This window comes from Cupressus sempervirens, chromosome 11 (assembly GCF_028749045.1).
Source record: "Cupressus sempervirens isolate cs-2001-9-10 chromosome 11, ASM2874904v1, whole genome shotgun sequence".
Taxonomy (NCBI): Eukaryota; Viridiplantae; Streptophyta; class Pinopsida; order Cupressales; family Cupressaceae; genus Cupressus; species Cupressus sempervirens.
The window spans coordinates 448,864,187-448,878,489 of NC_143128.1; the positions used below are offsets into that span (position 1 = coordinate 448,864,187).

Sequence of the window (14,303 nt, forward strand, 5' to 3'; positions counted from 1 at the left end):
TGCGTTTTGAAGGGACTTGTAAAATACACTATAAGATTGCACATTCTAATAGGACTTGTAAAATACACTATAAGATTGTACATTATGATGGCCTCATTAAACAATACAACACCACAATAAAAAAATTTAAAAATGAACATTGAAGGAGAAGAAGAAGAACTTTAATATTCACCATACTAAATATTAAATAGTCTATAGGGGAGACGACCCAATAGTTGTCTAGGCTAACTTTGGGCACCTAGAACTCTTAATCCGAATGTTAAAAATTTGCCAACTTTTTTGGTGAACCTCCATAGGTGAATGAAGAGCTTAAAGCTAACCTTTCAACCTTTTTGCATTTACAGAGCTCTCTATAGAACTCATAGTGCGAAGTGGTCTAAAAGTGCCATTTTAAAACGCTCGTCTGAGATCTGTTATGTCCACCCCCCAAAAGCCGCTCACAAAAAAAAAAAAACACTTTTTGCACAAATGGACCAATCAACAACCAATAAAGCTAAACAATGATCAACAATTAATACATGTTCTATCATTTTCTAGGACTTTTTATGAGCAGTAATTGTGAGGATCTATAACGATAAATGTAGCAATCATTAGAATGTGGACGACTACTGAATCGTCTCCCCTAAGAAACTTAATCTAATAATCTTTCTCTTAAACAAGTACAATTTGGTGTGAACTCTTCGATTTTCAACTATGCTCTTATTATTGAAGAGATTATCCAACAAACTAGCGATTAAGATGTTAACATAACGTTTTAAAATGTTGATATAACTATAAAAAATGAAGTCTCTTTAAGATTGACATGATATGATATGAGACGATAGATTTTAATGACGTCTACGAGGCTAAAGTAGCCTATAAGACTGACATGATCACCCCAAGGTAGGAGGGAAACTAATCTAGTTGTAGAATTTTGGTTTACTTGTCTCTCCTTAGCTAAGTTTATGGTTAGAGTGAAAAAAGTACACATCCTCTACAATCTAGAACATCGGCTTCGAAAATGTGTTTTTAAGAAGATTCCAGCGGGAGGGAGACGTTTAAGACTCAAAAGCTGATATTCGAGCGAGTACTGCAATTTGCTCTCTTTGTTGTCATGAAGTGATTCGAAGGAGAGCTTTAATCGAGGGGTGTAATACTCCGATTGGGGGTTTTGAGCCGGAGTTTGGGTGGTTGTCTGGGTGTAATGTAGGAGAATGGGGAGCCCCTATTCGCCTTTCAGCGACGATGATGATAACAGCGCTTTGAAGAAGAAAAGACTCTTTGACCATAAGCTAAGAAATGCGTGCTGGAATAAGGCTGATACCGTCCCGGGGCGCCACCCTGAGCGTTGGAGAAAGGATATTGCTGGTAACACCGTCTGCAGGAAGTTCTTAAGCTGCCAAGGTTGCCTGTGTTACGAGTATGATCACGTCCGTCCCTTTTCCAAAGGTATTTAAACCTCAATCATAACGCTTTTAACTCGGCTTTACTACACATAAACTCGGTTTCGAAATAGATTACCTATCCAATATAATGTTTATACTCGTCATCGTGATTCAGAATTTGGTTGGGTTAAAATCAAGATCAAATCTTTTCCAAATGCTCGGTTTCTACCTGAGGTACTTTAAAACTATTTAAAGACGGGTTATTAATTCAAAATTGCCTTGAAACTTAGGTGGAGAAACGGATGTGAAGAACTGCCAGATTTTGCAGTCCAGGGTGAATCGTTTTAAAGGAAATAAGGAGGATCTTGGCAAAGATGATCTTGAACAGTTCTCGTGTCATCTGAAGTTCACAGGTGCATGCTTTTTTCCTGAAATGATATTGTTTTGCGAATGAGGTAGAGACATTAGTGTGCTTTATCAGGCAGAGAATCCATGGCTAAGCGTGCATGTTTTTTAAGTTCTCATTTTCATGAATAGGGTGGCAAGCTAAGGTGGCTTTACCATGGAGAAGATGAATAGTACAGAATGGGTTTGCCTCTGTAAACTAATTTTTCCCCCCAAATTGTGTAGCAAAGTTAAGGCGACTTGGACTCAGAGGAAAAATGTCTAGTTGCCTTAGAATAGGAGTGGTATCAGATTAGGCATGCTTCTTTGAACACATTGTTTTTGCCTAAGTTGCTGTTCCGGTTCAGCTATGGGTACAGAGATTGGGCATGCGGCTACGGCCTATTTTTTCTTGCTTGGGTATGGAGTTCATGTTCATCCATCCATATATAGTAGGTACATGTTCAAACATCAAAGTCATGAATTTTAAAAGAAGAGCGATACTCATAAATCTATCGTTGCCAATAAAATTATATATAAAATATTTAATATATCATATTGGTAATCAATTAAAATGAAAACATTCAAGTCTCAAAATATCATACAGAATGAAAATTCAAGTTACAATTGACTTTTAATATTTATATTTTCTTCATCAATAGCATCATACATAGTCCTAGTTACTTCAAATTTTAGCTTCTATATATTTAATGCTTAAGACAAAATTTTTCTTGGTTTATTCATCTAGATATCTGATGAGAATTTAAAAGTAATGCATATTTCATTTTAAATGCATGAAAATATTTTCTTATATCTGCTTGGGTACTGCCTTCAGGTGCTTCCCTTTTTCATAGAAGGACCCACAGGGAACCCAAGCACCCTAGAAGAACCAGATGCAAAGCTGTATCAGTACTAGAAACGAAACCTAAATAGAAGAACCTGGTAACTGAAATTTATGCCAATGGGGTAGAAAGATGAAGGGACTTGATTGTGGTGAAAGTTAATAATTGTAAGGCCCACCTTCAAATGCTATAAAACAAAAATTATATCTAAAAAACAATTTTATATTGATTCATTTGGAAATGTACATTGTTTTGTTGGTCTTTTTGACATGGGGTAACCTCCTTAAGAACAAAGTTTATTACAAATATGATTCCAAGATGGTTTTCTTTTCATTAAAACATCAATATAAACGCTTCACAATGAGTGACTTACGAGTTATAGCCAATGTGAGATATATCCGTATGAACTTATTATATTGCTATGATTTAGTGTAGGATAAATTAACTTAATGTAACATCTACATAGAAATTCTATGATTATTAAATCTTTAGAATAGTAACATGATAGTATGTAAGTGTAATGATTTGGGCGTGATTTTGATATAAAAGTAAAAATAGCAAACACTATATCCATATGAACTTATTATATTACTATGATTTAATGTAGGATAAATCTACTTAATGTAACATCTACATAGAAATTCTATGATTATTAAATGCTTAGAATAATAAAATGATAGTATGTAAGTGTAATGATTTGGGCATGATTTTGATATAAAAGGAAAAATAGCTAAGCTGAATGCATTATGGAGTCTGAGACAAACTAGAACATGACTCTGATATCATTTAAAATAAGGATTGCAAGTACTAGGCGCATCATTCAATACACATCAATTTTCTCATGACATAATCAAACCCGAAATCTAAGTCACCCACGGGAAAACAAATGGAGTGATGTGCAATGTTGAATAAACAATCCTTTAATAAAATTCGGTAGTTTGGAGCTACGCACCAGGGTGAGTATCCCCATCTGAGTAGCTATGCCCCTCGAGCAAATGAATAGATAATTATCCAAATTTTTGTCATGTCCAAATCAAATTTTCTTACTTGCCTATATACCTGCCAGGGAGCCAAACCCAAGGAGGTTAGCCACAAAGAAAGAAAATAAAACAAAACAAAATTTAAATTAATTGTTTATTAAATTGGGCACCAACCCAAGATAGGTCGGTCCAAATTAATTTGGGACATTGTAGCCCCCTGCTCTAGATGATTGCTGGCCCTCAAGCAACCTCAGATTTGGACGGTCAAAGACTTCCACTCCTTCCCATGCAGCGTCTTCAATAAGTACATTTTTCCATTTCACCAAATACTCTGTAGTGACCTTGTTCCTTAACCACTTCTTTCTTACATCTAACACTGTCTCAGGTTTGAGAGCGAGTTTGCCTTTGTCATTAAGGGATGGCCAGTCCATTGATGCCGTGATTTGTTGTCTCAAAGCATTTTTAGCATGAAACGTGAAAAATATTGTGACTTCTGGTCTTATGAGGCAACTTGAGTTCATAGCCTCGCAATCCTAAATGGGCCATAGAATCTTGGCTTCAACTTCTTTGCGTTATTTCCCTTGAGGGACGACTGTCTATATGGCTGCAACCTTAAGTACACCAAATCATTAATCTCAAAGGCCCTCCTAGTCCTATGCTGATCTGCATACAATTTTTGCTGATTCTGCGAATGCTGCAGATTCTCCTTAAAGGAGTTCATGATGTCAACATTTTGTTGCACCATATCCAAGCACTATTGCCTGTAAGAATCAAATTCATGAAGAAGGTAGCCTTGTAACCATAGAGTGCTTTGGAAGAGGACATTCTGATAGACATGTGGTGTGTGGTGTTGTAGCAAAACTCTCCTAGGTGTAGCCATTTCACCCAAGCTGACCGCTGCTTTGTCATATAGTTTCTCAAGTATCCTTTGATTTGTTTGTTTACAATCTTTGTTTATCGATCCGTTTAGGGATGATAGCTAGAGCTGGTGTTAGGATTAACCTCAAACAAAGATAACAGTTACATTCAAGTATAACCAAAACCAGAAAATAGTAGATCACATAAAAAAGAACACAAGACACCAAGATTTAGCGTGGTTCACCCAATCCTTGGGCTACATCCACCAACATCAAGTCCAATATTATTATTATCCAATGATTACAATCCGCAGTCCCATACAGCTCAATACCGTCGCAAGAAGCCACAATATCGCCATTACATTATGAAATCCCTAACCCTAAGCCTTTTTTATACAAGCCTTTTGCCGTTTACAACTTTAGGGCTAGAATAAGTCATCCAATAGGAAAAATAGCAGCCGACACCTTTTACAATATAAGGGTTTTTTTGGCTTTAGGGGCATTGACCCTCGACCCCACCCTATGTACTGTGAGAGGGAGCACACCAGGGGCGCTGCCCCTAAACCCTCGTAGAAATAATATGGTGAGAAAAATGCGCCTAATAAACCTCCGAGTCTGGTTAGGCTTCACATCACAATAACTGGGAGTCAACTCCGCGTGGGCCAAACGAAAGAGTTCTTGCCAAAACGTGCTTATGAACCTACTGTCCCCATCCCTCGCAATGTTTTTTGTCAAGCCATAGAGTCTAAACACTTCCTTAATGAACAAATCTGCAAGTTGAGAACCTTAAATTCTGAAGTAATGGCATAGAAATGAGCATACTTTGTGAGCCTATCCACCACAACTTAGATACAATCTTTACCTTGCACCTTTAGGAGTCCCACGATGAAATCCATTGAAAAGTTGCAGCAATCCTGCTGGTAACACCTACTCTGTTTTATTTTGTTGGCACACAGCATTCTCTTACATGTTGTAACACATCATTTTCTGCCCCTTCCATGTGAAATGCTCCCTTACTTTCTTGTATGTCTCTTAGAAACCTGGGTAGCCAACAAGAGGAGTATCGTGACATGCTCTAATGATTCTATTCTTGATCTTTGAATGAGGGACAAGGTACCGTCTCTTGTAAAGAATGAGCTCTTCAATCACCTTGTACCTGTCATTAACCATCTTTTCCAAAATATCATTAGCAAATGAGTCCTTAGCATATTATGCTGTAATGCTCACCTTTCAATCAATAGATATATCAGTCATAGCACAAATATCAGACTTCCTTGATAGAACATCAACAACCACATTGTCCTTACCCTTAAAGTATTCATTATCAAAGTCGTAGGCTTGGAGTTTGGTTACCCATTTGTGCTACCTATCATTCAAATCTTGCTGATTAAGGAAGTTTTTCAGACTATTATGATCTGTCTTCACCACAAATTTCCCACAGACCAAGTACTCCCTAAACTTAACAAGGGCATGCATTATAGCTAACATCTCTTTATTGTAGATGAAGAGAACCTTCTCTGAATTGGTGAGCTTTCTACTCTCATATACAATGTGGTGCTTATTCTGCATCAACGCGACTCCAATACTTTCCCCCAAAGTACTGCAATGTAAGACAAATGGTAGTGAAAATATAGGCATAGCTAAAACAGGACACAAGCTCATTACCTCCTTATGATTATCAAAGGCTTCCTATGCTGTGAGGCTCCATGCAAAAGCTCATTTCTTCATCAAATTTGTCAGTGATGTTGCAAGCTAGGAGAATCCTTTTATGAATCTTCTGTAGTAGCTGCAAAGACCCACAAACCCTCTCAATTGTGTCAGATTCCTAGATCCAACCCAATTTCGAATGGTCTTAATCTTTTCTTCATCAACAGTCACACCCTGTTCGCTGATCTTGAACCGTAAATACAAGATTTATGATAATTTTAATTCACACTTGGACCTTTTAGTGTAGAAAGACTATTGCTCGAGAATGCTCATATAGTACATCTAGGTGTTTTAAGTGCTCTTCCCAAGTTCTTCTATAAACCAATATATTGTCGAAAAAAACTTGAACAAACTTCCTTAATTGAGCAATAAATACATGATTAGAAAGTGGCCGGGGCATTAGTTGGATTTGATGTGTCCCATCGTTAGTAATTCCTTGATTGTTGTCTTGATCTCATCTTTGTAAGCTTTGGGGTGGAGATATGGTGAGATCATTACCAATTAGGCTCCCTCTTCTAGTTCAATGATTTGCAGAAAACCCCTATTCAAAGGCAAACCGATGTATTATCTTCAAAAACCTTATCTTGTTTATCTAAGATGTTTTGAATCTTGATGTTTGGAACTTCTCTTAGTTTGATTGGTCTTGTATTTGTGATGAAACATTCAATTGCCCATTCAACATGAACCTTGCGAAAATTATGCTCTATTCTATTTGTTGAAACAAATATTGGCTCTCTATTTGTTAGTCCTTGGAGAACTATTTTTCTCCCATTGTGGGACTCAAATTTATCAATCATGGTCGACCATTGAACTCCCAAAATAACTTCCATTTCCAATTGAACATGTAGATGTCATCTTTCATATGATATTCTTCCAACATTAGTTCCATTTTTGGAACCTTCTCGGTACATGGCAGAACTAAGCTGCCTGTTGTTTTGACATTGAATCTTACGATTGCTATGGTGTTCGGTTTCAACCTTCTGATTGTTTCATCATTGACATAGTAGTAGGCAGCGCCACTATCAATGAGGGTGGTAACCCTTTGCCTCTTCAACACTCCATGAATGCGAAAGGTATAATAATGTGGTTCTCTGACGAGGATTACGAGTGTCCCCCCTGTTGCCCTTCCTCAAGATGGTTTTGTTCCTCTTCTTGCTTCAACACGTAGTTGTCATCTTTCACATGATATTCTCCTTGTGTTAGTTCTATTGGTAAACAGATTGTTCTTTTATTCTACTCTTCGAATGCCCAATATTCCTGAACAATATCTAGTTACGACAGTTGGGAAATCATAGCTAAGTGATTGACTTCTCTCTGAATTCTTAGGTACAGCTCCCTCGGATTTTGTGATTTTCAGTGAATCTTGTTTATTCCTAAATCTAAATGGGGTTTGTTCTTGACCAGAGAACAGGAGAGGTAAATCAAGTTAGGCCTAAACACGAACTAACTTAGGCAAAGATTTGGGTCTTAAAACTAATCAAGTTTGTGAACTCAAACATCTTATGAACTTGCAAAAATTGATGAAATATTAATGGATTCTATCTACGAATGAAGTACTTAACTAAGAGCTTCTAACTCTAATAAGTAAGAGACTAACTTGAAGAAAAACACAAAACAAAATCTCTTTAAACTTTCAATAATACTACTATTAATCTATAGCTTGTTGCATTGAACAAGGGAACAAAGCTTTGTTTATTCCTTAACTCAATTCAACGGAAAGAGATATCCTAAGCTATCACAAAACAATGGAACAATAAATAATCAACACAAAATACATTTAACTTGTCTTTGCAACATGAAGTATTTTACACCAAAAATTTGCTGACCATCTATTAATCTTTCAATTAGATACATATAGTTTCTGAGATGACCATTACAAAATGAGACTCAAATCGGTTTATCTCCTCAAAATTGACAAATGACAAGGAGCCAATTGTCAGTTACAATCATGACATCAAAATATGAAAGGGTGGGATAAGAATCACTTCACCTTCTTTCCTTTTTCTGACTTCGCCCTATAGGCTTTGGCAGCAACAATGATTGGGATCAACTCCTCATGTCTATGAACATGAACGTTAGTGTATCTTAAGAGCCACTTGGAATGCTCTTTGGCTAGATCTTTGATGGCATTCAACCACTCCTGCATTTCTTCCATAGCCATGTGTACACACCCGCCAAGCTTTTGGAGCTCTGACACTCTGTTTTGGCGATCAGAAGATTTCTCTGTTAAGCTATCCAAATAATTGGAGAAATTCTTTCGCATGACATCAACTCCAACTATCCCTTTCCCTTGTCCACTAGCTTGGGATTCTGTATGTAGACCTCTTAGTAAGTCATAGTCTCTGTCCTGATCCTTTTTAACTTTAACTTCTGTTTCCTTCAATCCTTCTTCTGCCACTATAATCATTTCAGATTTGAATTGCATACTCTGTAGCCATTCAAATAAGGGCTCATCTCCCTTAGGTAGAACCTTTGGCTCTATTGCTTCTTTAGCCTTCATGTGGATGATCATTTTCACTAAGGAAATGCAATCCTTGCTTTATGCTTTCTTTGCTGATAGGGTAGCTCGGTTAGCTGAGATATTATCTTTCTCTATTTCGAGCCTCAGTATTGTATTAGCGATTTGTTCTATGATTGCAAGTCCCTCAAACTTGAGTTTTCCGCTCCACTCCCTACCAATTTGCCTGAAGTACTTGTCTTATTCTAACTAGGAGATGATAGCCTGAATGTTAGTGGCTGTAGGATCATTGGTGGTTGACATTCTCAAGATGCTTGCCAACGGGGTGACTAGTTGCTTGATGAAGCAATTAAGTTCATGAATCTCCGCCTTCATTCTAACTTTAGCTAGCTTAAGGCTTTCGAGTTGTCCTATCACATAATTTGTTGATTTCCACAAGCCCACCTTAGTGTCATGTCTAACTTCTTCAAGGTCCACAGAATGTAATGCGAAGTCCTTGGTTGACATGTCTTCAATCCTCCCTTCCTTAGTGGGCTTAACAATCTCCATAGCCCAATGTCCTGTATCAATATCTTGTCCAAGAATTGACAGAGTCTTCTACTTCTTAACTTCACTCAATACCAATCTAGAATGGATAGCTAGAGATAAAGTTTCTTTGTTGGAGATTCCCTCTTCTTTCCTCTTCCTCTTTTTGTCCAAGGTGTCTTCCAGCCATGGTTCTGTGCCAATCACGTTAGATGCAGTCCCGAGCGTGTCTATGCTGAACATTTTCCTTTTGATTGGAGTCAATGTCTTCATAGCTGAAGAGAAAGGGTTCTTTGGGACTTAGGAAATAAGTTTTGAAGCTTTAGGACCCTTCTCTATTTTTGTAGTCTTCTTTGTAGCTTCGTTGGACTTAGTCGACTCGCTCTCGTTGCTTCCACCATCTCCAAGGTCCACCACTTGTATTTGGGGACTACTTGGTAGGAGTAATGCAATATTTATAGATGGGGATCGGATTGCTGTGGGGTGAGAGAGCCACCGTGACTGCGTTGTCCTTCAATTCCTCCGCCTTCATCTCAACCTCCGTTTTAGTTCCGATCACCGGTAGTGAACCATCCTGACAAGTCTTATCAAGGGGGATATTCTTGTCAGGAGGTTGGTCACCTCCACTGGCCGGTTGAGAAGGCTTGGAGTGATGGGCAAGATTGTGCTTGAGGCACCAATTTGAGAAGATGAGGTTGCCACTACATTCAAAGATGCTTGGGCAGTTGTGCCTTTGCTCTTGCTTCGCTGTGCAGTGGTCCACTCGACCCATTTTCTAGTTCTCTTGTAGATTTTGGCCATCATCATCTCTAGGTCTTCCACAGCTTCTTCATAAGGTTCCGAACTTATGGGAGTACCTCTTTGCTTGGTCAAGTAGGTATTGCTATACATGTTTTGACCGTCGTCTTCAACTCCTTCTACACCAATGTTAACCTTATACATCTTCACTTGGTCGATTGTTAATCTAGCAAAGGCTCGATCACGACTCTCGAACTCATCTTTGCAATCTGCCCAATAGTCCTCAATGGTAGCAATGTGCTTTATCATGCTCCCTATCTGCAAAACATCTTTGGCATACCCATTCGGGTTGAACATGGGCCTCATGACTTCATACATGTCCAACTTATATTTTTTCTCGAACACCTTCATCATGTTTTTGGCATCAGACCGGGTGTCACAACTTAAGGCTCTGACTTTCATGGGGAATTCATATCCTTTCTTCTTCAGGCTCCCACTTAGTATGTTCACTTGTAGGGCTTGCCGTATGATCTCGATCAACACAATCATGTCACTTGGATACCTTGGTAGCTTTAAGGGAAATCCGTCGAATGTTGCAAGACACAAATAAGAAAATTATGAGAATTGAATGAAGGGACATCCAAATTGACTAATGGCGGCCATGGCTTCTGGGCTAAATCTCCTTTCTGAGCATCCCTGTAACTCCCTGCAAATCCTCATAGTAAATGCATCATTCACCTTAACATAATCTGCATAACTATTTTGTAATTGTAGACGTGGATAAAACTCATAGATCTTGGGGGGCCAGGCCATAATTGCAATGATGCCCACATGTAAATCAAGAAGGAAGAAATGTAGAATGTATTATAGAACTTGGCTGCCCAAAGAGGATTGGACGAAATTTGGCTTACCTCTTGAGCCCAGTCAATGTATTTGGTATTTGAGCAAATTACTTGAACTAAAAAGAAATACTGCTCGACGAAATTCAAAGCTTCTACCTCACCTTTCAACCTATGCAGTAGGACCAAAATATCAATGATTTTGGGCTTAAGGTTGGTGCCAAACAAGGTTTTGGGAACTTTACTCTTATCACTCCGTGGTTTTTGGAACTATGTCCCCATGATTTCTTTCCTCAAGATCATCTTTTTAGCTGAGAACTTTGAGACGACTTCACCAGTGTCTAAATTGGAGAACTCCTCCCACTCTGGCACACGAAGGTAGTTCACCATTGTTTGCCTATCAATTGAGATTAGCACTGTATCATCAGGTAGCACAATTTGCTTGGTTTTTGGGTTGTACTGATGAATGCATTCATAAATCAACTTAGGTGCTTGGACCGCGACTGGGAAACAAACTGCTTCTACTAAACCGCATCCTCAGAGCGTCTCGGTGATGGGATGAATTTGTTTAGATCTCGACCTTTTCTGGAAGTCTGCCATGTCAAAGAAGAAAAAAGAAGTATTTGTGGAGTTTTGCAGTGCGGACTTGATACCAGTTAACTCATGAAAACCTATGAACTTGGTAGCCATGAGTTCGTGAACAAGATTTTGATTCGAGAAAGTGAATGAGACAACAAATGCAATAGTCACAGGTTTTTCAAAAGCTAATTGTATTGATAGAGTGAAAAATCAAAGAAAAAGTGGTAACCGATTCAACTACTTGTCCATCTTTATATGAGAGCCTCAATTCATTCGTTGATCTTCAGAATTCGTGCCACTCGAATGAATTTAAGGAAATACCCATTGGAAAGTAAATGCAAGAGTTCAACAGACATCTAGAGGTCTTTTCACTATTCCGTTGAACTCAATGGTAACTTTCTATATCTCCACTATTTACTTTTTTGTTTTCCTTTAAGTACGAAAAGTTACCATTGGGGTATGTCGTTGAGGAAAGTCCGCTAAATGAGATTCTTGCTATATTTCTTCTTAATGATTCAATCCATTCCAATATCATTTTGACACACTTTGGATCTAGTACGGGGGTCGAACTTAACCATTAACTTGATTTTCTTGAAAAATCGGAAAACTGTCTTCATGGGTTGGAAACCTGTCGAGGAGAAGACATTTTCCATTTTTCTGCCGTTGCTTCCTTCCAACTCAAATCTTCGACAATAACACTTCTGGAAGCTTGGAATGCTTGGTTAAGGTGTGAGAACTTGTTTGAGAGTCATTAAACATCTTGTTTTTCACCTCAAGCCATTTTTTGGAAAATTATCCTTATGGGTTGAAAACCTGTCGAGGAGAAGACAACTTCGGGTTTTCTGCCAATGCTTAAATATTTGAGTAACAACAAATCTAAACAATGTTTGGAGATATTAACTTGGATTCAAACATTGTTTTATCTTAGAAACCTTCACCTTTTGCACGTTTTTACTCCATATGCGTCTTCAAGTGGTTATTACGGGAAATCACCTTAATGGGTTCGAAACCAGCCGAGGAGAAGATGATTTTCAAATTTTCGCCAACGCCTGCTTATTAAGGAGTGGTATGCCGTGAGTGAATATGGAGCATGATTAATCATCAAATGAGCAAATTTGATCTCTATTGGATTAGGTACTAACTTACCCGACTAGTAAACGGTAAAATAAACACCCATCCGACAAGAGGGAAAGAGAAGGTAAAAAGGGAAAATCCGATATAGATCACCTAACCTTAGGGACTTAGACCTAGACTCAAACATGACCAAGGATTTCAATCACTTCTCCTACTACACAAAACTCACTTTTGTCAATTGGTTAGAAAACAAAAAGTGGGGCAACAAGTTCTATTTTCAAAACCTTCTTGGTTCATGGGAGAACTAAGCTACCTACTGTTTTGACATTGAGCCCTTCGATTGGCACGACGTTCAATTTCAAACTCACTGTTTCATCGCTGACATAGTTATAGGTGCATTGCTATTGATAAGGGTGGTGACCCTTTGCTCCTTCAACACTCCACAAACATAGAAGACAACATAATGTGGTTCGCGGGTGAGGGCTACGAATGCCCCCCCGTTGGCTCTTCCTTAAGATGGATTTGTTCCTCTTATTGCTCTTGTTCTGTGTCTAGTTGGGGGAACTCATTAACAATAGCTTTGTTGTGATGGATTTGTTTTTACCTAGCATCAATGTCCCCATGACCATGGTTCCTTATATGTGAAGCAAAGAATTTGGGTAACTCATTCCTAGACATGTCCCGTGGTCTTGGAGGACGACCCTGTGGAGTTGGATTTGAATTGATAAAAGGCCTTTGTGGCTGCTCCACTGGTGTGCTCTTGGTGACGGTTCTTTCCTTCTTGGTCAAATCTTCTAGACTTAAGGCCTTTTGGATTGCTTCCTCTAGTGTTGCTGGTTCCAAAGCTCTTACCGAGCCACCAAAATAATCTAGTAAGCTTTCAACGAAAAAGAACATAAGCCTCTTGTCTGAAAACATCCATTACCATCACTACAAGCTTTTGGAATTCTGAAACATAATCATTCATTTTGCTTGTTTGTTTGAGTCGAGTCAACTACTAGAAGTAGGCCTCAAGATCTTTCCTATCAAACCTCTCAATGAGTTTATGTGTGAACTCAATATATGTCACCACTTGATCGAATCCTTGGGTCACTAGACCATGGTGCCACCACTCATGTGCTAAACCTTCTAGGTATAGAATAACATAGTTGGTGGCTTCTTCTTTAGTAACAGGATAGAGAGAAAAACTGTAACAACAAAAATTTCTAAACCTTAGATACTCTTTATCTTATCAAATAAAGTAAGCTAGCAACCCATTCACATGAAAGGAATAACAAATTATAACAGATTAACTGCATTCTCATGATAAGGCCTTAACTACTAATTGAAAGATTAACTATCTGTAGAAGAAACGATCAAAATAGATTAACCATTTATATCACACAAGATAAGTAAAACCAATATGTAAGATATTCTAACTACCATCTCATATAAATAGAAAAGTAACAACAATAAGATATATAGCTGCAATTGAAATAAGATGCAAATGAAGAGAACAAAGACATACTAACAAGGTTGAGATCACTCCATACCAAAAGTAGTATCAGATTTGTTATGTGCAAGTCTTGGCATTTGGAGGAGAGGAAAAGCATTGATAGAGGCTTTTTCTCCTAGCCACAAACCTAGTGTAATCCCCACTCATTCCATATTGAGAATGGCCCAACCATACATAGGATAAGGCACACATACACCATCTTGTCCTACCACCTGAGCATCTTGGTGTTAGAGTTGTCAACTACATAGCCAGCTAGAATGAGCAACCCTCTTGATAGACTATCCATCTGACTATGAGCTATCATGACCTCTAGTGATCATAACAACATCATTGGCCACTAAACCTACCCTAGCCATGGATTTCCAAAGGACACTATGTGCCTGATCACCCATTGCTCGACTTGATAGACAAAAACAATACCCAATTCCGACCATGAGCTGACTAGATTACTAATTTCAGGT

General features: G+C 38.3%; 1 protein-coding gene across 1 annotated transcript in view; it reads left to right on the forward strand.

Annotated features, from left to right (window-relative positions):
* The first annotated feature begins 1,015 nt into the window (after nt 1–1,015).
* Nucleotides 1,016–14,303, forward strand: part of LOC149530346 (HNH endonuclease domain-containing protein) — an 81,263-nt gene continuing 67,975 nt past the window's right edge. Inside the window, exons 1-2 of the mRNA XM_089810521.1 lie at nt 1,016–1,428; nt 1,655–1,777. Of these exons, the coding sequence (XP_089666647.1) occupies nt 1,194–1,428; nt 1,655–1,777 (358 nt within the window). The 5' untranslated portion in view covers nt 1,016–1,193. The remainder of the gene's footprint in view (nt 1,429–1,654; nt 1,778–14,303) is intronic.